The sequence below is a fragment of the Anopheles moucheti genome, chromosome 2 (assembly GCF_943734755.1).
Source record: "Anopheles moucheti chromosome 2, idAnoMoucSN_F20_07, whole genome shotgun sequence".
Taxonomy (NCBI): Eukaryota; Metazoa; Arthropoda; class Insecta; order Diptera; family Culicidae; genus Anopheles; species Anopheles moucheti.
The window spans coordinates 55,730,946-55,753,511 of record NC_069140.1 but is presented as its reverse complement, the minus strand read 5'-3'; the positions used below and the strand labels follow the sequence as shown (position 1 = coordinate 55,753,511).

Here is a 22,566-nt window from a genome sequence, read left to right as displayed (position 1 = left end):
ACAATTGAAGTAGTGGAAATATAGACTGCACTGGAGACAGCTTAATTGGAATGATATTGAAAGATACTCCACCATTCAATGCGGCGTGTCAGCACGCGTCAATATAATCATGCCAAATAAAACACTTCATTGGTTCGATTGGTTCCGGTTGATTCAAACCTTATCGATAAAACTAGTATCACTGGCAGTACTCGTCACCGGGGCACGATTGCACAACCCCGTTAGGTGCATTATGTGTCGCAACTAGGTATTTATGTGATGCAGTTTCGATTTGTTGAACTGGCGGCAAAAATAGTGGCGTTTCTGTAGAGCAAATTTTGTACTACATGCCGGATTTTTCGCTGATTCTTCCATGCAGTGAACATCGGTCCGTTCAAGTGTGCGAGAGCTATAAACACCGGTACACAAAGCTGTTTGCACTGTAGTCGCACACACACACACACACTACCATAATGAACGGTCGCCGGTGCAATAATTCACTGTCTCGATGCGTTTTCCCGTTCAGGGTCAGTCGAAGCTCAGGGAATGAAGCTGTGTGTTACCGGCACGAGATTTCTGTAAGGGGTAATAATTGTGTCATATTTCTAGCATACTTCTGTGCTGAAAAAATCTGAAAATGTTCTCAATGCTTTTGAGTTGATAGTGAAACCGCGAACTCACGGTGGAATTGTTAAAATGCTTGATCGGGGGAATGGTTTCTTTTTTCACAAATTCTGTTGTTCACTGGGAGGCACATTGAGTCTTTCAATACGTAGCATCAGGTGAAACTATCATTAGCACTACGCGTGTGGTAGCATCCCCAATGTTACGACAAACCGCCAACAGATTAGGTGCATTAGGTGATCGACTTCACTGCAAGTGCATCGATCGCCAGAATTGATCGCAGCTTACGAGCATCACGATCGGCACGGCCGACATGTCTACCCACTTCCCGTCCCCGAATTGTCTGCTTATTTATAGCATGTTCCACCTGCCGGCTGGGTGGCAGCAATCCGGCCACCGACTGCATCCTACTCCGGGGGTCTACCCGATGGTTGGTTCGGTATGATATAATAACCTGCACGCCACAGTACGCTGCTGTACCGCATGTACCCCCGTACATAGAGGCGTACAGTTGGACATTTGCCTGCTGAAAAAGGGCTGATGAAACGACAAATGGCGACGCGATGGAGCGCAAAACCGTTTCCGCACAGATGATTCCGCGGGCACGCTTACCAACACAAAGGCAAGAATTTCGATGCGAACAGACGCCGATGGCAAGTGACGGAGCAAGCTGTAAAGTGGGAGGGAGACGAGGAGGGGGGATATCGAAGCCAGCGATGATATATCCGTTCACTTGCTCACCGGACGTCGCAGCCTCAAGTCGTGTTGATCGTTCGTTAGCGGGGTTGCACAAAGCATTCTTGTGAAGGGCATTTGCGAGCTTACCGAGGCATAGACTGCTACTGTTGTGTACGCTGCAATCGCGGCATACAGCGGAACCAGTCACTGCGAAAGCCAGCAGCATCCACCATCGAAGTATCGCCCGTCAACACTGGTCAAGGTAAAGGGGGCAATCCATGTCCAGCATGGAGCACTGCCAGCAGCAGCAGCTCTCGCATCCCTTGAAGTGCCTCCGTAATGTGCCATAGTAGTGATCATGATCTTTCTAATTCATGTGTGATTAAACCGTTCCATCCGTTATATAATCGGAAACTCCGCACCTCAGATCACCACATGTGGGCCGGTGCCCTTTCGCATGCCGCGTGAGTGTAAAATGCGAGGATAAAGCAGGACAATAAGGTTCCAAAACGCTCAACAATTCAAAGTTTGAGGGGCGGTGCTGTCTGAAATTGTCGGAATCGATATCTACACCAGCCCCTAGTGCGTTCCTTTTAAACATCGAATAAAACAATAAAGGTGTTGCGACACTTTTTACCCTTCGCGAGTGATGTGTGCGATCCTTTTAGGCGCTGCCGACCCTTTACATAATCGAGGCATCGCGCAAGATAATTGAATGCGATCAAACGAACTAAACTCCTAGTCCCCCACAGTGAACAAAATGCACGATCTCCCTTTCATTCGGTGCATGTATTAATAGAACGGAATGTAAAGTTTTCTACCATGACCAGGTTTGATATTCCGTCTTAATTAGCTAACGATCGGACACAACGATTATGTGACTGTGTGACAGTGCGAGACGGTGTGGGAAGAACATTGCTATTATTTGTTGGTGTCTCTGATCCGTTCGGAGCACGCTTCGAGTTAAGGAACGTTCCCTGTCCCTGTGCACAGATATTCACAGCTTAATAATTCGCCTAAGAATGGAGCTAAATGTGATCTGTTCGATCAGCTGTGCAGGAATACGTTTGTCGGTGCGTTTCGTCCCGTGGCCGTGGAGGAGGTTTAAACACAGGACACGATCATGCACCACCCCGCTGTTGTGATCACGTGATTTCACGATGCTTCTGAGGTGTGCACATGGTGGTTAGTTCAAAGTGTGATTATGAATTGCAATGCATCGCATGTAATGTTGATGTAGCAACGAATGGTGGGACCTTACGCTGCGGCCATTGCCACAAAACATTGTCGTTAGACTTCTTTGATGAGTCACCGGCGTCAGTAGCGTGCTTTGCGATGATGTCACTGAAGCGAAGGTTACAGCAAATGTTTCGCACGCATCGCTACATTCGCAGTACATTAATGCTTCTCAGCAACGCTCTACGCTCAAAAAGGGCGAGCGATCTGTGCCGGTCTGGCGTGGCATTGCTCGTTGTTTATGTTCCACCCAAACAGTCCACGATTGATCGTCAAAAACGTGTTTCGGTTTGCATTTTCGCCCATACATAATAGTGCGATGGAGAACGTCTTCAAGGCCAAACAACAAATCTCGTTCTTGTCTTTGGGTCTGGTTCGCATATGAGATCACGCTGCTGCTGTGATGTTTTAGTTGTGTTTACCCCTCCCTGCTTGCTTGATATCTCCTTTATTTGACCTCTGCACACATGAAAGTTTGCTTTACGGGGTGGTCTATCATTATAGCAACCCTTGAGGATACACCGGCACGGTCATCGGCTTATCACGTGTAGCTGAAATCATTCACTTGCAAAAACCCGTGAAATGCCGTGAAAAGACACTCCATCGCTTCCGAGCACAAGCTAAAGTTGCCCGTTATGTAGTATTGCGTTCACCTGCGTATCGGTATTTATCTCCAAGATGACGCCACGCAGCAATAAAACGTGTAATAAATAGCGTGTGTTCTTCCGTATTCAACACTATTGTGAGGGTACTTGTTATGGTCAATAAAAAAAGAAACACATGCACAGTCGTTCGTATACTCTTCCCGATTAATTACACCACATGCATTGGTTTTTCGATTATTTCTTCGCATCCATCACCTGTTTGTGGAGAGCGATGTCGAAGTCAACTGTTGTAGTAGAATCACACTAATACGACAATCGCGCCTCGGTCATTCTGAACGAGGTTTACGGAATGAAGTTCAAGTGCATCCGCCAGATCGCTGAAGGGAAGTGGTTTGTTTGCTGATGGGGAGTGGAATTTGCATCCCCAATGCGATGTAATGGAAGGCAATTCATTATCAGCCCTATCTACAGTGTAGCACGTGCCTCAGTTTAAAGATGATGGGTTGAGTAGGTGCACCCTTAAATGCACAAACATATCAGTGAAACTATTTGAGCAACGTTTGTGTTTGTGTATTCGTTTATATACATACATATAATATTTCCTCAAAAATCACCTGTTTTTAATTATTACCTTCTGGAGCATAAATATTTAGTCTTGCCAACAAGCTAAGGTCGTCAATTTCTCTTCTGTACAGCTTTCCTACGAACACAGATTGCACTACTTTCCGTCTATGGTCAAGTGATTGTAAACCTAATAATAGACAACGTGTGCGGTCTTGACGGCTGTTCTAGTGCTGTGCTTAATGAATCTTTTGAGAGGAGTCAGTCATATGAATCATTAGTGAAATGAACATACAAATCAGGCATAGACTCTCAAACGAATTCTCGTAACTGTGGCGGCTCATGCCCCTTTGGTAGACTTAGGCTCATAGGTGGAGGTCTTAAATCCCGACCGACAGCCAAAGGACACTATTGAACTCTAAAATAATACATACAAGGCTAACATACCAAGGGTTGACACACACTGGATCATTGAATTCTTTGACCTGATCACAAATGACTGGCAGTTGGTTGCAGTGGACATTAAATGTTAACTTATTGTTTGTGATAACTCCGAATTGACGAACCTCAGAATCCAACGGAATGTACTTATACGTCATTATAGAAAGACCAATTATTAATTGAATGGATTATTTTTCCTTTCAGCAGTCTTTCGCACGCACCTGCTAATCAGCAATGGCATCGAGACTACGAAAATTCGGCGTGACAGCAGCCGGTATAGCGATAGGCGCTGCTCTGTCCACCTATGCCCTACAGCACAAAGATACGCCTCAGTATCAGGTAAGATCACGTAGCTGGCAAAATAAATAACATTTCTACACTGACAGTTTCATATGGTTCGTTCTTCGTTAGGTTCAAATGGAGGAAATGCAACGTGTTCGGCGTAAGCGTACACTGCCGCCACGATCAGAACAGATCCGGGCGCTGCAGAGTGGTGAAGAGTACGATGTGCTGATCATCGGTGGCGGAGCCACTGGTGCTGGCTGTGCGCTGGATTCGGTCACCCGAGGTCTTAAAACGGCGCTGGTTGAAGCGGATGACTTCGCTAGTGGCACCTCGTCCCGATCTACCAAGCTCATCCACGGTGGCGTACGATACCTGCAGAAAGCAATTCTCGGCGTAAGAAGACTATAGTCACTCGTTTAGTTGGTTGTGTGATATTGGAATACTCGTTTTTTTTTGCGCTATACAGCTGGATATCGAGCAGTATCGTATGGTCAAAGAGGCATTACACGAGCGTGCTTCAATGTTGCGGTCGGCACCACATCTGACGCGACCTCTGCCGATCATGCTACCCGTTTACACGTTAGTGTTGTTGCCCTGACATTGGTGCATACTGTATCAAGATGCTAATGCCAGTCGCACTGGTTTGGTTCTCGTTTTAGCTGGTGGCAGATCCCGTACTTCTGGGTCGGTATCAAGGCGTACGATTTCGTTGCGGGCGATCGTAATGTGAAAAGTTCGTACTATCTATCGAGGGCTGACGCGCTCGAGCTCTTCCCCATGTTGCGCGGTGATAAACTGTGCGGAGCTATCGTGTATTACGACGGGCAGCAGGACGATGCGCGTATGAACTTGGCCATCGCACTGACCGCGGCCCGCCACGGCGCCTCAATCACGAATCACGTCGAGGTGTTGGAGCTGTTGAGGAAAAAGGGCACCGACGGCAAGGATGTGCTGTGTGGAGCTAAGGTTCGCGACAACATAAGCAAAAAAGAATGGACGATTAATGCAAAGTGTGTCATTAATGCGACCGGTCCGTTCACGGATTCCATCCGCAAGATGGATAACCCGACGGTGAAGGAAATCTGCTGCCCCAGCTCCGGTGTGCATATCGTACTGCCCGGCTACTACAGCCCGCAGCAGATGGGTCTGCTCGATCCGGATACTTCTGATGGACGTGTGATCTTCTTCCTGCCCTGGCTAAACGGCACAATCGCAGGCACGACCGATTCGCCGTGCGATGTAACGCGCACTCCAACCCCCACCGAGGACGAAATTCAGTTCATCCTGAGCGAAATCAAGAACTATCTCAACAAGGACGTAGATGTGCGCCGCGGTGATGTGCTATCGGCATGGAGTGGCATCCGACCGCTCGTATCCGACCCGAACAAGGAAGATACTCAATCGCTGGCCCGTAACCATATCGTGCACGTAAGCGATTCCAAGCTGGTCACGATCGCAGGCGGTAAGTGGACGACCTTCCGTGCCATGGCGGAGCATACGATCGATGCCGCGATTAAGGCGTGCAATCTTAAGCCCGAGCGCGGCTGTGTCACTGATGGGCTGTGGATTGAGGGGGCCCAAGGGTGGACACCGACCATGTACATTCGTCTGGTACAGGATCTGGGGCTGGAAGTGGAGGTGGCCAAACATCTCGCCATATCTTACGGCGATCGTGCGTTTGCCGTTGCCAAGCTGGCTACACTGACTGGCAAGCGGTGGCCTATCATTGGTAAGAAGCTGCATCCAGAGTTTCCGTACATCGATGCAGAGGTGCGTTACGGTATTCGCGAGTATGCGTGCACTTGTGTGGACATGATCTCGCGCCGACTGCGGTTGTCGTTCTTGAACGTGCAGGCCGCGCTGGAAGCGCTTCCCATGATTGCGGACATCATGGCAGAGGAACTGAAATGGTCGAAGGACGAAAAGGAACGCCAGATAAAGAGTTGCGAACACTTCTTGCAAACGCAGATGGGTCACCAGGCTAACCGCACTCTGAAGGAGAAGGTACCGATCAATCTAGGCAAGCAAGAGGTGGACATGTACGTGAAGCGCTTCGAGACTATCGATAAGGAGAAGAAGGGTTACGTGTCGATTACCGACATTAAGCGTGCCATGAAGTCGTTCGGAGACGCAGAAGTTAGCGGCGAAGAGCTGCACGACATTCTGAAGGAAATTGATACCAACATGAACGGACAGGTCGAGTTAGAGGAGTACCTACAGGTATGATACTTCCAGAAAGTAGGGAATCCCAATAGCGTTTCTAATGGTTCTAATGGTTTTTCGTGATCTTAGATGATGTCAGCAATCAAATCCGGCAACGTGTCGCACTCACGGTTTGCGGCGGTCGCGGAACAGGAGGAAATCCGCAAGGAACAGGAACGTCTACGAAAGCAGATCACCATCGAACGTTCTGGAGGTGGCTTATAAGCGTCCGGTCAGGACAAACCGGTGGCCCAAAAGCAGCTGGCCTCAGCAATTGCCGAGGCCAGCGGATGTGTTTGGAACACCTTGGTTTCCTGCCAACTCTCTCACGAAGGTAATGCCGTTAGAACATGGGAACACACTAACGGGGGTCTTTCCCTCCTCTTTCTCTCTCTCTCTGTTTTGTTTACAGCCACTAGTCAACGAAAGTGAAACTAAAATTATACGTATTTGTGTCCTCGAAACGGCGCCACTAAAGCATGTACTACTACCCACACCACCAACATTTACCCAAAGCACATTTGCCAGCCCTTTTGTGCATACGTGAGGTTGCAAACCAAAGCACTTAAAACAAAAAACCTCATTAAGAAACCTTTCCCTTGTTGTTAACATGACTGCGGATTATTTGTGCAATCACATTTGCGCAATGGTCTGCAGTCGCCTGTCAATTTGTACATGATTCCTGGATTGTACCGTTCGTACAAACAGTGAACTTATCGCAGAAAGTGTTATTCTAATCGTTCAAGCGTGCAGCTACCAAAAAACGACATAATTTATTCTACTTAGTAAGAACATACTGATGTACATATACATTCGTTTTAAGTCACTGTGGCGTTCTAACTATGAACAACGTACGCGCATCACCTCGCTCGGATGTCGTTTAGTGTGTGTGGATATTTTTTGTAACACCAAAACCAAAACTTAACCCTCCGAGAGAGAATCTCGTACAAAAGACAACGCCTAGAATACCGTGAAGCCTTCGACGCTAGTATGTTTTTTTTTATGTACTTACAATGACACACACCACAAATGATCGGCTTTTATCACCATTGATACAAACAGGACTCATGTTTTGCACACGCGGATTCGTAAGAGTTCAAAGCCATGTGCCATAGGTAAATTGATTCAGTTACTTAAAGCCTTTTTCTTTAATTTACGGTGAAATAAATCGCTGAAAATCATCGCATCTGCAAAACAAACAAACTTTATAAAATTAAAGTGATTTTTTATGATTGGACAAAGGATGTTTGTTTGTCAGATGTTTAAATTTATCATTACAATGATGTGTTGCCAAAATTTCAATGCAATACTTCAATATTTGCCACGAATTGGATATCATGCTTATAGTTACACATTCGTTTTTGTTTTTGTGTGCTTAACCGTTCATATGTACCTTTGTTTTAATCGTTTTGAATGCATTGTAATTTCCATAATGTGTTATTGTATTTCTCACCCACATATCCATAACTTGTTGAACTCACTATACTATACAAGCAGTGTATGAGTTTTGTTTTACTATTTGTAGCCAGTTGTGTTGGGTTTTCATTTGGTTCGATTGTTCTATTCCGCATTTAGATTGCAAAACAATGCTAATTCTCATTTTCTTTTTTCTCTTTACCTTCCTCTGCCTCCTGTTGAAAATGGATTCTTTTAGCAACCTTAAATCAAGAACGCAGCCGCTACTTGTGAGATTGGATTTTCTATACACGCTTGCAGAAATGGACGAGTTCCTCGATCTGAGCATCATCAACAACAACAACAACAACACAAACACTACTCATCCTGTATGTCCATCCGTTCTGATTGATCGGTAAATTGCTGTTAGGGTAGGATATGAAACACGTACATGGAACGTTGAACCACTTTCGATCTTTTTCATCAAATTTTATTGTTTGAATCATACGACAAATTCGTAATCACATTACATTATCGCTTGGCGTTGAAGTCATCATCGAAGGTCATTGAATTATTGCTTACATCGATTAAAGCGGTTGTTGAAAACGAAGTAAATGTATCGTCCGTTAAAAACTGTACTTTAAAAACGTGTTTAAAGTGCACTTTTTGGTTTACAGTTTATGTTTGGTTACGTTTGAAGAAGAATTTTAATATTAATAGCTAAGATATAATTGAACGAAATATCGAAATAAAAGTTACGCGTAATAAATCTCAATCTGAGACCATTTAAGTTCTCACTTTGTAGCACGTGGTAGGAAAATGGTTGAGAAATAAAATATACCTGTATAACTGTATGTATAAGCGTCTCTTCCAACTCTTCGTCGATTTCAACTTTACGATGCCCGATTACCTTTAGATTACCCCACTAGTAAGAATGACAATGAACAACGTCACATGCCAGGTGCTGGTGGATGGAAAACTCTCAGGACCCTTTGCTACCACCAAGGGTCTGCGTTAAGCCTGTACGAACATCCCGCCCAGCTGCACCAAAAAGGATATAGCCACGGATCGTAGCACCGCCCTGGGAGTGACTATTTACGCGGACCAGGTTACGACCGTAAAGTCGAACTACGGTTGCCCAGAGGCGGTCGCGACGGAGGAGGTGCTGCAGACGCAGCACGTCCTCGGGTTAAGTCGGTGCTGCAGACTCCGAATGGTGGAGATGAAGCGCCAGTGCTAGCGCGGCCTTCGGAAATGCCTCGTCTGCAAGGGCCCGGATGCAATCGGGCACTCGTTCGGCCAGCGCAACTGCCGCGAAGTGGGAGGAGGGGTCATCAGACGGCCCTGCAATGGTTAAGGTACTCCAGCAGAACCTCAACCACAGCCAGCTGGCCCAGGACATGCTACTGCAAACGGCCCGATCGGAAGGCTGCGACATAGTGCTGATCTGAGTGCCATACCGGATCCTCGAGAACAACGGCCATTGGGTTGCGGACCCTACAGGCAAGGTGGCAGCAGTATCGACAGGAAGGTACCCCATGCAACGCATCATCAAGAATCGACGGGATCGCTTCGTGGTGGTCGAGATGGTTGGCATCGTTTTCTGCTCCGTGTACCTACCTACCACCAGCAGGTCCCGATTTGACTGCAGAGGATTTCCGGCGCAAATGGACAGAGATTGCGTCGGAGATACCGCGGAACTGGGACACCGCGGTCCAACATGGAGCGGTCACAGTGGTCGCAGCTCCAGCCGTCGCAGGTGGGAGACAACGACTGGCGCGTCTGAGACGAAAATCCGAGCGACCTCAACACCATCAGGTTCACGGTCGAGCGGACGACGGCACAGCGGAACCTGGGACAGAGGGAGCAGCAAACGGTGGAGCAGTGGAGGATCAATTCCCTTGGAGGCCCAGGGCGGAATTTTTTAAGGGGGCCCATAATTTTGCTACGGCATTATCGGTGTTAGGGAGATGTACTTCAAACATGATGTAACAACACCGGCAAAGTCTCGGAAAGAAAGCTCCCTTGCGTACATCTCAGAGTTCTGTTGCGTAGCCCTGTAAACGGGCCTAGTAAGCTAGTCTCTATATATAAACGTTTGAATGCGCTAAGGAGAACCATAACACCACTACTTGGATCGCCATTAGCTGGTACGAAATTCCACACAAAACCAGCTGTTTTCAGATTGCCGATACCAGGAGAGCATCCACAGAAGAGGTAGCACCTAGTACAGCAATTTTGGTCGAAAACCGCCGAAAGGTATGCAATGTTTAAACACTAACTTTCCCGTCGGTGGACAAATTTTTTTTCGAAAACTACCAGTTTCTGAATGTATAGTACCAGGAGAGCATCCACGGAAGAGGTAGCTCCTGGTACTGCGCCGTAAGGTATGCAATGTTTATACACTAACTTTGCAACCAACTTGCAATGCGCCGTCAGGTATGCAATATTTATACACTAACCTTGCAACCAACTTGCAATGCAAGTTTGGTGCAAGCAAGAAACTTGCAGCAAGATGGCGTGCAAGATGGCGCCCAACTTCGTACTTGCATGCAACAAACTTGCATGCAAGCTTGCATGCAAACTTGCATGCAAGTTCTTGCAAGCAAATTCTTGCATGCAAACTTGCGTGCAAGTTCTTGCATGCAAACTTGCATACAAACTTGGATACAAACTTGCATGCAAACTTGCATACAAACTTGCATACAAACTTGCATGCAAGAACTTGCATGCAAGAATTTGCTTGCAAGAACTTGCATGCAAGTTTGCATGCAAGCTTGCATGCAAGTTTGTTGCATGCAAGTACGAAGTTGGTCGCCATCTTGCGCGCCATCTTGCTGCAAGTTTCTTGCATGCACCAAACTTACATTGCAAGTTGGTTGCAAGGTTAGTGTATAAATATTGCATACCTTACGGCGCATACCTAGTGTATAAACATTGCATACCTTACGGCGCAGTACCAGGAGCTACCTCTTCCGTGCATGCTCTCCTGGTACTTTAAATTCGGAAACTGGTAGTTTTCGAAGAAATTTTTCACGACCAACGGGAAAGTTAGTGTTTAAACATTGCATACTTTTCGGCGGTTTTCGAACAAAATTGCTGTACTAGGTGCTATCTCTTCCGTGGATGCTCTCCTGGTACTATACATTCGGAAACAGGTAGTTTTTTTTCGAAGAAATTTTTCTCGACCAACGGGAAAATTAGTGTCCTGGTACTGGTGCAATTTCGTTTATACTTTAAAGTCACAAAGTCGATATTCTTCTCTGCATTTAATTTATCACATAGAAACAAATGTTTTATATAACCAGAGAAGATATTTTTGATCAATTTTCTACCTTGTAAATTAATTTTTTTTGCTATAAATTAACTTTGTTGTAAAATTTTCAAAAATCGCACAATCGGCACAAATTTTTTGGGGCCCCCAACACGGCGAGGCCCTAGACGACCGCCTACTCCGCCTACCGTTTGATCCGCCGCTGCGGTGGAGTGTAGATTGGCGACCCGATTCTTCAACAAGAACCTCTTCGTTGAAGTCATGGGCTCGCTGGACATCCACAATCACACTCTCTTGGCGGACGAGCTGACGCAGGCCATGACAACCACCTGCGACGCGACGATTCCGAGATCGCCTGCGGCCCGAGGAGGACGACGATCGGTGTACTGGTGGAACGAGGCGATTGCCCAGCTACGTCGCAACTACATCGGGATGTGGAGACGGCTCAGGAGAGCATGGACGAACGATCAGCGAGAGGAACGACGGCTGGCATGTACAGCAGCCAGAGCAGCATTGGAGCAAGCGGTCAAGCGAAGCAAGAGGGAGATCGGCGAACAGCTACCTGAACAGCTGGGGCCCCACGGATTCGGACCGGGCTACAAGCTCAGGAAGCAACAGTGGACTGGAGCGCGCGTACCGATGGAACGGGACCCAGCGAAATTTCAGCATATCGTCAGCGAACTTTTTCCGGAGCGGTCGGCCATGGGGTGGCCCGCAGCGGCCAGATTGTCGGACGAGGACATCGACCGGGATTCCGTCACCGAGGGGGAGCTGTTGAGCATTTCAAAATCGCTCAACCCGCAGCGAGTCCCGGGCGACGACAACATCCAGACGGCCTTTCCCGGTGTCTTCAGGAGAACGTTCCAGCACTACATCCGGATAGGCTACTTCCCGGACGAATGGAAGAGGCAACGGTTAGTGCTATTCTCTAAGACGGGGAAAACTCCTGGGGAACCGTCGTCGTACCGGCCAATCTGCCTACTGAGCGTCCTCGGGTAAGTACTGGAGCGACTCATTCAGCGCAGACTCACGGAGCATCTTGATGCGACGAGTGGTCTGTCTGACGCCCAGTACGGATTTCGAAAGGGACGCTAGACGCTTCGCCGAATAGACGCCATCAATAGGGTGCTCGCCAATGGAAAGGTTGCACTCGACAAGAAGCGCAAGGACGACCGACTGTGTGCGATGGTGACAATTGACGTGAAGAACGACGTACAACACGGCCAACTGGACAGCGATCGGAGAGGCTCTGCAGCGAAGGAACACGACACCGTACCTCCTGGCGATGCTGCGGAACTACTTCGAGAATCGCACGCTCCACCACGAGACGGGCGAAGGATTCGTCTCGCTACCAGTGTCGGCGGGCGTGCCTCGGTGTTCGGTTCTAGGGCCAACACTGTGGAACGTCATGTACGACGACCTTCTCCGCCTGGAGCTGTTCGGGACGCGTGCGGACATCATCGGGTTTGCTGACGAAGTGACGTTCACCCTCCTTGGACGGGACAAGCAGGACATCAGCGCTCTTGCTACGAGGAACCTGGAGACGATCGAGCGTTGGATGGGAGGAGTGAGATTGCAGCTGGCCCAAGTGGAGGATCAATCCGCTTGGAGGCCCAGGGCAGAATTATAGTTGGGGCCTCTAATTTTAAAAACTATGAAGGAGGGGGGGGGGGGCATTGAGGATCTTTAAATGAGACAAAGCGAAAAGCGCAGTAAGAAGGGGTCTACTTCGCCTGCCGTTTAATCCGCCGCTGGGCCGCCCCTAATCATCTTCTTCAAATGGTCCGCTAGGGCCATCATAAGTAAGGCCTTCGAATAAGTAAAAATCAAGAAAGTCTGAAATGGTATTCAAAGAACCATGAGGTTGTAATATCAAATGGAAAAGAGAGTTCTAATGATTGCAATATGATTTCATTCATATTCTACGACAATGCAAGCTATGTAATATTACACTGACAGTTTTTGTCGGTTATAACATCATTACCGGCTTTCAAGCTTGCAAAAATTGTGGCAATCGGAATTCTAAACACAATACTCCACCACAATACTGTTTCGAAACACGCAGGCTGGACATTTTCACGGTTCAATCGGTGAGAGAAAACAATACCAAACCACGAGTATCGCAAAGGCAATTGCTGGCGAATATTGCGGAAGTGAAAACAAGCATGGTTTCTATTCTAGGATCTAACGGTAGGATCATTTACGAACAGATGAAAAAAATCCCGTTCAAAAAATAAAATACGTGAATAGGTTGAAGTAAAAGGGCATTTAAGGGTTCGTGGGGCGGCCAGATGGTGTATTGGTAGCGCAGTCGGTCTGCACAAGACAGGACCACGGAAAAATTTCATTTGGGCCACCAAACCTCCGTACGCAGCACTGACTACCCTACGGGTAAATAAAGTAAAAAAATATATAAATGGTAGGCATAAACATCCTGAGGATGTCGTGCCGATAAAGAAGGAGTTTGAGTATACTGCATAGCTACTCTTGCGTAGCCGTGTGTGTAACCGGGCCGATATAGCTAGTCAAATAGAAACAAATGTTTTATATAACCAAGGAAGATATTTTCGATAAATTTTTTACCTTTTTAATTAGATTTTGTGCTATAGCACAATTTATAAATTAACTCTGCTGTTAATTCGCGGTCAAATTTCGCCAGGAGCCTCTTGTGGTACCCTTCGGGGCCCCCTCTTTCCTAAGGAAAGGGGGCCTATGTATACACCTTTTACTATTACACAAATTTTTTGGGGCCTCCGACAGACGACCGCCTACACCGCCTACCGTTTGATCCGCCGCTGGCTGGCCCATCATAAGACCGGCTACGTGATCTTTTGCACCCATCACACCCCGCAGATAGGCCAACTACAGGCGAGGACACACACGATCGAATCCACGAAGACGCTCAAATACCTTGGGGTTACCTCGACATCTAGAGGAGGTTTGGAGCAAGGCGGCTCGTATCACGAATGCCTTGACCGCCCTGATGCCAAACAAGTGTGGTCCAAAAAGCAGCAGAAGGAGACCCCTGGTCAAAGTCGGGAATAGCATTGTCCGCTACGCTGCGCCAGCGTGGGACGGAAGCTTCTACAGAGGGACATTCACCGCACCAAAGTCCAAAGGACGCATCGCACCGGAGTGCTTCGAGTGACCAGCGCCGTCCAAACGGTCTCATTCAACGCCGCCTGCGTTGCAAGCAGGGGAGGTCCAGCACCAGACATACAGAAGCGGCAGCGGAGACCATGGAGCGCGGGCAACGCCAGTGGACAGCCGGCGCAGAGCAGCAGAGTTCGCCAGGTTTGAAGGCAAGGAGGCTAATCCCGGAAGAAATAGATTTCCATCTTACCCAAGTCCTAACGGGGCATGGGTTCCTGCGGAGCTACTTCGTCAACAAAGGTATTCTGGAGGGCTCGCCTAACTGCCCGGTGTGTGAACATGACGTGGAAGATGTCGACCACGTGATGTTCCACTGTCCACGGTTCGCGCGAGCACAACACGAGAAGCAGCAGCAGAGCCACACCCGCTTGACGATGGACAACCTTGCCACGGAAATGTGTGCCAGCCGCAGTACATGGGAAGTGGAATGAGGAGAGTCCGCCGACGGCCAGAAGACGACGGCAGCAGCGACGAAGGAATGCGGATCAACGGGGACAGCAATAGCGGCTCCCCGCCAACAACCAACCAACCAACCAACCACCAACCAATAACACCAGGACAACGGAACACAGCAGCGGCAGAAGCTAGGCCCCACCCGGGAGTGGCGGCTACGAACGGGTGGATTCGGAACTGCAGCAGCAGACGGAAGGCACGAAGCGGCTGCAGCAGCGATCAACAAGGACGACGCAGCAGTGCGCAACGGCAAGGGTGCAACGCACACACGACCCCGCATGGAGTACTACGCACATCAGCGCATCGGCAGGGTTCGGATCAGGTCCAGGAGTGGTTTAGTGCGGTCGCATCGGCTGCTTGACTCACTTCTCGGGTCAAGCTTCATGATGAATCCCACATAACCCATCTCGAGGGGCGGTGTCTAGCCGCGATAAGCCCCTCTAGGTGGGTTCCTTTTGAAGGTTCCCTCCCCGTTATCAAAAAAAGGCTTGCGTTAAGGAGATGAGCTAGGATGTCTACTCTTCCACCTAGCGCTAGAGAGGGCCATCCGCGACTCGGAGGTGGAAACTTTGGGGAACATCTTCTATAAGTAAATCCATATCCTGGTATACGATGATGATATAGACATCATTGGTTTACGTCTCGGTTACGTGGATGCTTACGAAATAATTGAGCAGGTGGCGGAACCTCGAATTGGAGATTAACGAGGCAAAAATCAAATTCATGATGGCACCACCAGCAGCCACGTTAAATAAAACCTAGTTTACGCAGGGGTGACGTACAAATAGGTGAGTGCACTTTCGAAGCCGTCCAAAATTTCACCCTTCCTGTGTCAAAAGTCAGCACCGACAATAACATGATGTTCGAGGAAACATCTATACTCATAACACCTGTTGCGACGAACGACGCTGGGACTATATAGTTCGAATACTCATATACACCACTGAGCCATGTACTTAGTCCATGTGTCCTATGTGTGGCAGGAAAATGAATGAGCCACTACCATGACGAACTCCATGAGCAGTACGGCAAACTTACAAAGGAAGTGGGTAGGCCCAAATTTGAGCTGAAGTGATGACGTTGATGCGTCCGCCAGAAAGGTCGGTGTAGGAATTTCAATAGTTTTAAAAACAGAGTCAGGTTTGTGAAGAGAAGAATCCAATATATGTCAACAGGAATAGGAAAGTTTATAACAAGAAAGATTTTCATCAAAGCAGCCAAATAGCAAACGAAGAGCTCGAGAAGAACACATTGTAAGAGATTGATGACAAGAGATTAATTAAAACACAGAAGAAATCAACGGAAGGAGTTTGGATTTTTATTATAAAACAGAACACAACGTAGGGTATTTCACGCTAACAGTCGGGATAACGGATTGGCAGACGACGGCGCTAGACTTTGTGCGATTTAGAGGAATCCTGGATTGACCAAAATTGATTTAACGCCGGATAAGTAAGTATGTAAACGCGTAGATTGAAGCATCTGAGGCCACGTTTTGACTAGTACTTAGAGTGTTTTTTTCCTAAAGGTGGTGCATTATTTGTATGTATGTTCATATTATTGATCTATCCACGTACATGCATCTGGACATTTCCATCCATGGGTATTGCACAATGCGCTATTCAAGACAGGGTAATTGGGTGGAATTTGAGAAGCTGCTGGGGTTGGTCTGCTCCTAGTTCGTCGCATTTCAGCGAATCCACTGAAGGCTAGCTTGCTAGCCAAACTGGTCAATTATGAAGTAGTTGAACCACTAAAATATAATATTCATATTCATAGAATTATCTCTGAGCTATGCGAGTCGATGGCTCGTGATTGGAATCTTAGTGTCATTTATACCATACACAGGAAGGCAGAAAAAGCTTTAATGTAGGACAGAGGTGTAACGGTATCAAAATACCGCACCAGAAGTTTTCTCAAATTCTACAAGGTCGATTCGTCCCATTCGTAGAGGAGATACCTGGAAACTATCACAGAGGATCCTGAATTGGAAAATCCATTACTGCAGAGGCGGATCATCCATAGAGCGAACTAAGCGACTGCGGGAACCCAGAGAAATTGAAAGAATCTGGATGATTTAACGCCAAACGAAGCAGGGCCGATTGGGTTCCCATCATCAAGAGAGTCAAGCCCCAAAGTAAGTCAACATCAGTAGCGCAAAGAGGTCAGGCTATAATAGTCAACTCATAGTGCACTGGTGGAGCTCCCAACTAACTTTCTGCTTAGGACCTTCAAGGAACTTCATCCGCCTCTGAACGGACGAGCCTCGTTTGTCTTTGTTGGGCTCGTCCGCTTGGATAGAAGAGGCGTTGTAGGCGTCAATGAAATGATGGCGCTGATGCCAATATATTTGTGGTTTCTGGAATATGTGTTGTGGATGTGTTGATTCAACTTTACTGGACATCAATTGAGCATCATTACTTGACAACAACATTAACGAAGAGCAATGAGCAAAACTTTTTAAGTATATTTATATAAACTATAAGTTCATAAGGACGTTTAGAATTGTGGGATTAATTCAGGCTATACGCAAACTGATCCTTTTCGATTCGTTAGTAAAAATTGCCATAGATATCAAGACATCCATCATATGTCTATGCAACTGGAAATTTTAACTTTAATATTATAATGCCTCGGTATTGCAGAGTGAGCGTGCACACCCTCTTTTTTCCAATAAACGCCAGATCAATCTCTATGGTGGGGTCCTACGTTTCCCGGACACGGGAAAAGGATGGATGTCGTGGGGAATTGAGCAACTGAAACGCAGCATTCCCTTTCTTCGATTCGGGAAGTGCGGTCCCTCCTAATCGTACCTGGGCTAGCAGCATTTTAGGGCAGTGGTCACATTTGTTTAATGTGCCATGGCACTGCAAACTGGAGTGAAAGAGAAGCTGATTTTGTTAACAAAAAAAGGAAGGAATGGGCATGTGCGAGCTGTTCCGGCACAGAGTCCCCCATGAGCAAAACGAGTACATGAACTGAAAATGTTCGTTCTCGTCGTTAGTTCAGCAAAATGCAAACTGATGTTTCCCTCCGATCACAATACTTTTCTCACAGGGTACGGTCTTCCCTTCGCCGGAAGGTGGTCCTCGGCACGCACAACGACCGTCTATGTTACGCACACAAGTGTACCATCGAATCGCGAGCATATCCGCAAGGCCTCCTAGTTTTCAGTGTTCGATTCTAACGCTGTGCTGTGCTTGCCTGCCTGCCTTCCTGTCTACGGGTACGACTTCAGCAAGCCCAAAAAAGGGCCAAAGTACAGCCAGCAGAGTGAGCGTTGCGTTCCAAGCCAAATATAAAAAGGGGCAGATGCAACGCTCCCAAACATTACAACGTTGCCGCTGTTCACGGGAATTTATGTTGGCCCGTAAAGCAGCACATTTCCCTACCCTGTCATACTTGTGCGTTATACAGTGGAAAGGAAGAAATGCAGCATGTGCGCGGTTTCTTTTGGTCGAACATCCTTTGGGACAGACACTCCTGCAGTTTCTACGAGCAGGCAGGCGATCAGCATCGAATCATATTCTCTTTTACAATTCCAACGACACTCTTCCCTGTTCTGTCTGTCAGCTATTGTCCGCCCAGAAGATTTTTTTGGCAATCGTCAGCGTAACGCCCGCTTGCGAGCACGTGGTCTTCCGCAGATGAGTAACATTGCATGAGGGGATGTTCTTACACCAAGGGTCCTCCTGGTGTGTCTGGGACAGGATCTGCATTCCCGAACATAAAACAAGTACTTGATGTTGATAAATCTACGCAAACGGAATTCAATTCAATCTACAATGCTCCTCAAAGTAAGTAAATCCTTTGTACGGCGATCAGTACGTTTGTCGAAATATGTTAATTTTTCATTTCTATAAACCAAATATGAACAAGTACAGGTCCTAATGTTTTTCAATCAAAATGAATAGGTGCAAAATGTATATCTTGAAGGGGTCAGGACAAGGGGCGTGGCACCGGTCACTGCGCCACGCCAAACAATCTTTTCCCGAGTTACGCGTATAATGTGTGCCAGAGCAAATAGCGTAACTCGAATTCCCTTAAGAAATCGTTTATATTTAGTATGCAAAAATCGATAACTTCTTTTCACGCATAATTTGCATAATAATTTATATGTTTACATTTATTTCGACAATTAGGTAAGTTTTTTTTACCAAAATTTATGTTTATAATTTAAAAACGTAACGTAATTTTGGGAAAATTTGAAAATTGACTAATAAAAAATTCCACATACAAAATTACTCGAACTTTCAAAATTTTGAGTTTCGCGTATCTCGAATTTGTGTAACTCTAGTGTCGCTTAACTTGGGAAAATGACTGCAATTTAGATTAGAGCCACTTTATATTTAACGCATTGAAATTGGTATTTTATTGTATTCGGTAAAGTGGGAAAAATTGTACTTTAAAATACGTCAATCCCAACTTTCAGCCGTTGCAAGCCAATATTAGACCAATGTATCAGAGCACCTGTAAATAGAGTTAGTAATCCCACCATTGTTTGACATTACAATATCCTTTCAGCTATTTACTTTATTGTAGTAGAACGAACAATCATTAACCTAATTAATGAATAATGTATTGAAAATGTAAGAGAATACTGTAGCGCGTTTCCGAAAGTTGGAAATTAGGACTCCAGTCTTTGAAAAACTACACTCCAGTGAAAGAATTCTGTCGAAGTAACTAGAAGTAATATGGGTGGTTCTCCAATAAATGCTTAAATGGATCTGATGTTGAAAATGCGTAACTACATGTAGTTCGGAGAGAAGTGGACGAGAGAGTTGATGACATTCATAATATAACAGGTCCACCGGTATTCTTCAAAGAAATGTTCGACCACTGAAATGTTGCTCGACAGCTGATATGTTGGACTGGAAGGAGCATTCTTTAACATGGGTCCAGTGTCGGGCTCTGTCGTCATGATGCAACGGCTGATTGTACACATTTACACAATTTGCACTTTAATGTTAAAAGCTCCACATTTGCGTACGAAAGCATAGATTGGAATGAGCCATGGAGGACCGCAGTAATCCGGAATTAATACATGTGTCTGTTGTACAATGAATGAAGCTCATACAAGGTGGAGTGCCAAGCATACTGTTAGAATCTCACGTGACTGAAGCAAGGGATCTAAAGGGTCTCTGATGATCAGTGCAAAAAAATCGAAGTAACTGCTTGGTGGCGATTCTGTACGTGATAAGGTTTTACAGGAAGTCAAAGTATCAGTTGACGACGATCATTTTGAAATGGACGAGGTGCACTATCTCGGCACGACCGTAACTTGCGTACTATTGGCATTTCTTCTTTTTTGAGGAACTACCATTTTGGAGATCTTGGAATTCAATGGCCATTTATAATAGCTGAATATTAAGTCATTTATTCATAGCTGAAGAGTAACGTTATGATTCAGTCTTATCAGAAACCGGTCCCGCTACAAATGCGTCACTATCTAATTTCACAAACTGTCACCATTCAAAAACTCTTATCCTGTCATCTTCAACAAAACTCAAGTAACGCGAATATTGCCCGTCTTGGATTATGTTGAAGCGATGTTATTGTCTTACGATTGTCCAGTGTAGGAGTAGAATTAATCACAAACTAGTTGGAGTATTTGGCAGATAGAAGTAGAACTTTTTGAGCTGCTGTTAACATCTAGTAAGTTCAATCAACAGTTGGGTGGCCATCTTCAAGACGTTATAATTGGCCATTATCGAAGTAATTTTGAAGTAAAGTGGATGAATTGTTGTTATCACGCTTCGTAGCCAGTTTCGTCTGGGTTTGATTGAAAATTAAGACATCTACTTGTTCACATTTCAGAGCGGATTTACGATTTTTTTTATTTCGATGGAAAGGTACATCATGATACGGTACTGCAACGATGGTCCAATGTCTGGATGATCATCATGACTGTTTACGGTTTATGGAAATGAAAAATTAACATATTTCGACAAACGTACTGATCGCCGTACAAAGGATTTACTTACTTTGAGGAGCATTGTAGATTGAATTGAATTCCGTTTGCGTAGATTTATCAAAATCAAGTACTTGTTTTATGTTCGGGAAAGATCCTGTCCCAGACACACCAGGAGGACCCTTGGTGTAAGAACATCCCCTCATGCAATTTTACTCATCTGCGGAAGACCACGTGCTCGCAAGCGGGCGTTACGCTGACGATTGCCAAAAAAATCTTCTGGGCGGAAAATAGCTGACAGACAGAACAGGGAAGAGTGTCGTTGGAATTGTAAAAGAGAATATGATTCGATGCTGATCGCCTGCCTGCTCGTAGAAACTGCAGGAGTGTCTGTCCCAAAGGATGTTCGACCAAAAGAAACCGCGCACATGCTGCATTTCTTCCTTTCCACTGTATAACGCACAAGTATGACAGGGTAGGGAAATGTGCTGCTTTACGGGCCAACATAAATTCCCGTGAACAGCGGCAACGTTGTAATGTTTGGGAGCGTTGCATCTGCCCCTTTTTATATTTGGCTTGGAACGCAACGCTCACTCTGCTGGCTGTACTTTGGCCCTTTTTTGGGCTTGCTGAAGTCGTACCCGTAGACAGGAAGGCAGGCAGGCAAGCACAGCACAGCGTTAGAATCGAACACTGAAAACTAGGAGGCCTTGCGGATATGCTCGCGATTCGATGGTACACTTGTGTGCGTAACATAGACGGTCGTTGTGCGTGCCGAGGACCACCTTCCGGCGAAGGGAAGACCGTACCCTGTGAGAAAAGTATTGTGATCGGAGGGAAACATCAGTTTGCATTTTGCTGAACTAACGACGAGAACGAACATTTTCAGTTCATGTACTCGTTTTGCTCATGGGGGACTCTGTGCCGGAACAGCTCGCACATGCCCATTCCTTCCTTTTTTTGTTAACAAAATCAGCTTCTCTTTCACTCCAGTTTGCAGTGCCATGGCACATTAAACAAATGTGACCACTGCCCTAAAATGCTGCTAGCCCAGGTACGATTAGGAGGGACCGCACTTCCCGAATCGAAGAAAGGGAATGCTGTGTTTCAGTTGCTCAATTCCCCACGACATCCATCCTTTTCCCGTGTCCGGGAAACGTAGGACCCCACCATAGAGATTGATCTGGCGTTTATTGGAAAAAGAGGGTGTGCACCCTTACTAGCAGTTTATTTATAACAAAAATAGTAGCATTGCCCGCTAGCATGAGCATAACATGTGCATCACAATACAAATTCGGTGCTTGTAAAACATGCACTCGTAGCGAGAGCGAGATAAACATATGATTTGTCCTTTTCTGTCGTTTCCGTGACTTTATTATCCAAGAAAACATAAAATGTATAAACCGCGTGATGGTGTGCGTGCAATCGTGCTTTAGGGTGGGTTGTATGCAAGTGTAGCATTTATTCGGTGTTTAGCATTCGAGGCGGGTGCGTGTGTGACCCCGTCATCTTTTCCATTTGGAGCGAAGTGACACATCAAACACAAAGTCACTAGAATTGTTTGGTATAAGAATATAAGTGAATCAGTTCAGTGGTTAAAATCACTCACAAACATTCAGTGCACGGTTTTATTGCATGGGAAAGAGGTTTTAAAATCAGAAATGCGGCAGCCGTGTTCTGTTCAAGTGACGGGGTGCATTCGCTGAAGTGCTAAAGAGCATTGTATAAACGCTTGTTTTGTTGGTGTGCGTAGACACACAAAATGCAAA

General features: G+C 46.3%; 2 protein-coding genes across 4 annotated transcripts; both read left to right on the top strand.

Annotated features, from left to right (window-relative positions):
- The first annotated feature begins 1,349 nt into the window (after window positions 1–1,349).
- Window positions 1,350–8,786, top strand: LOC128310087 (glycerol-3-phosphate dehydrogenase, mitochondrial). 3 transcript variants are annotated; one of them, XM_053046635.1, is made up of 8 exons: window positions 1,350–1,543; window positions 4,332–4,463; window positions 4,536–4,802; window positions 4,876–4,988; window positions 5,069–6,629; window positions 6,702–6,825; window positions 7,024–7,726; window positions 8,266–8,786. In XM_053046635.1, exons 2-7 carry the CDS (start codon window positions 4,359–4,361, stop codon window positions 7,041–7,043), a joined length of 2,190 nt encoding a protein of 729 aa, XP_052902595.1. In that variant the 5' UTR covers window positions 1,350–1,543; window positions 4,332–4,358; the 3' UTR covers window positions 7,044–7,726; window positions 8,266–8,786. The 3 variants fall into 3 exon arrangements, with proteins under 3 accessions (XP_052902595.1, XP_052902596.1, XP_052902597.1); XM_053046636.1 differs by having other exon boundaries at window positions 4,329–4,463; XM_053046637.1 differs by lacking the exon at window positions 7,024–7,726 and having other exon boundaries at window positions 6,702–6,945.
- A 3,902-nt stretch (window positions 8,787–12,688) lies between these two features.
- LOC128298640 (uncharacterized) lies at window positions 12,689–14,739 on the top strand. Its single transcript, XM_053034410.1, has 3 exons — window positions 12,689–12,857; window positions 14,078–14,132; window positions 14,637–14,739. The coding sequence occupies exons 1-3, from the start codon at window positions 12,689–12,691 to the stop codon at window positions 14,737–14,739; spliced, it is 327 nt and encodes a 108-aa protein (XP_052890370.1).
- The last annotated feature ends 7,827 nt before the right edge of the window (window positions 14,740–22,566 follow it).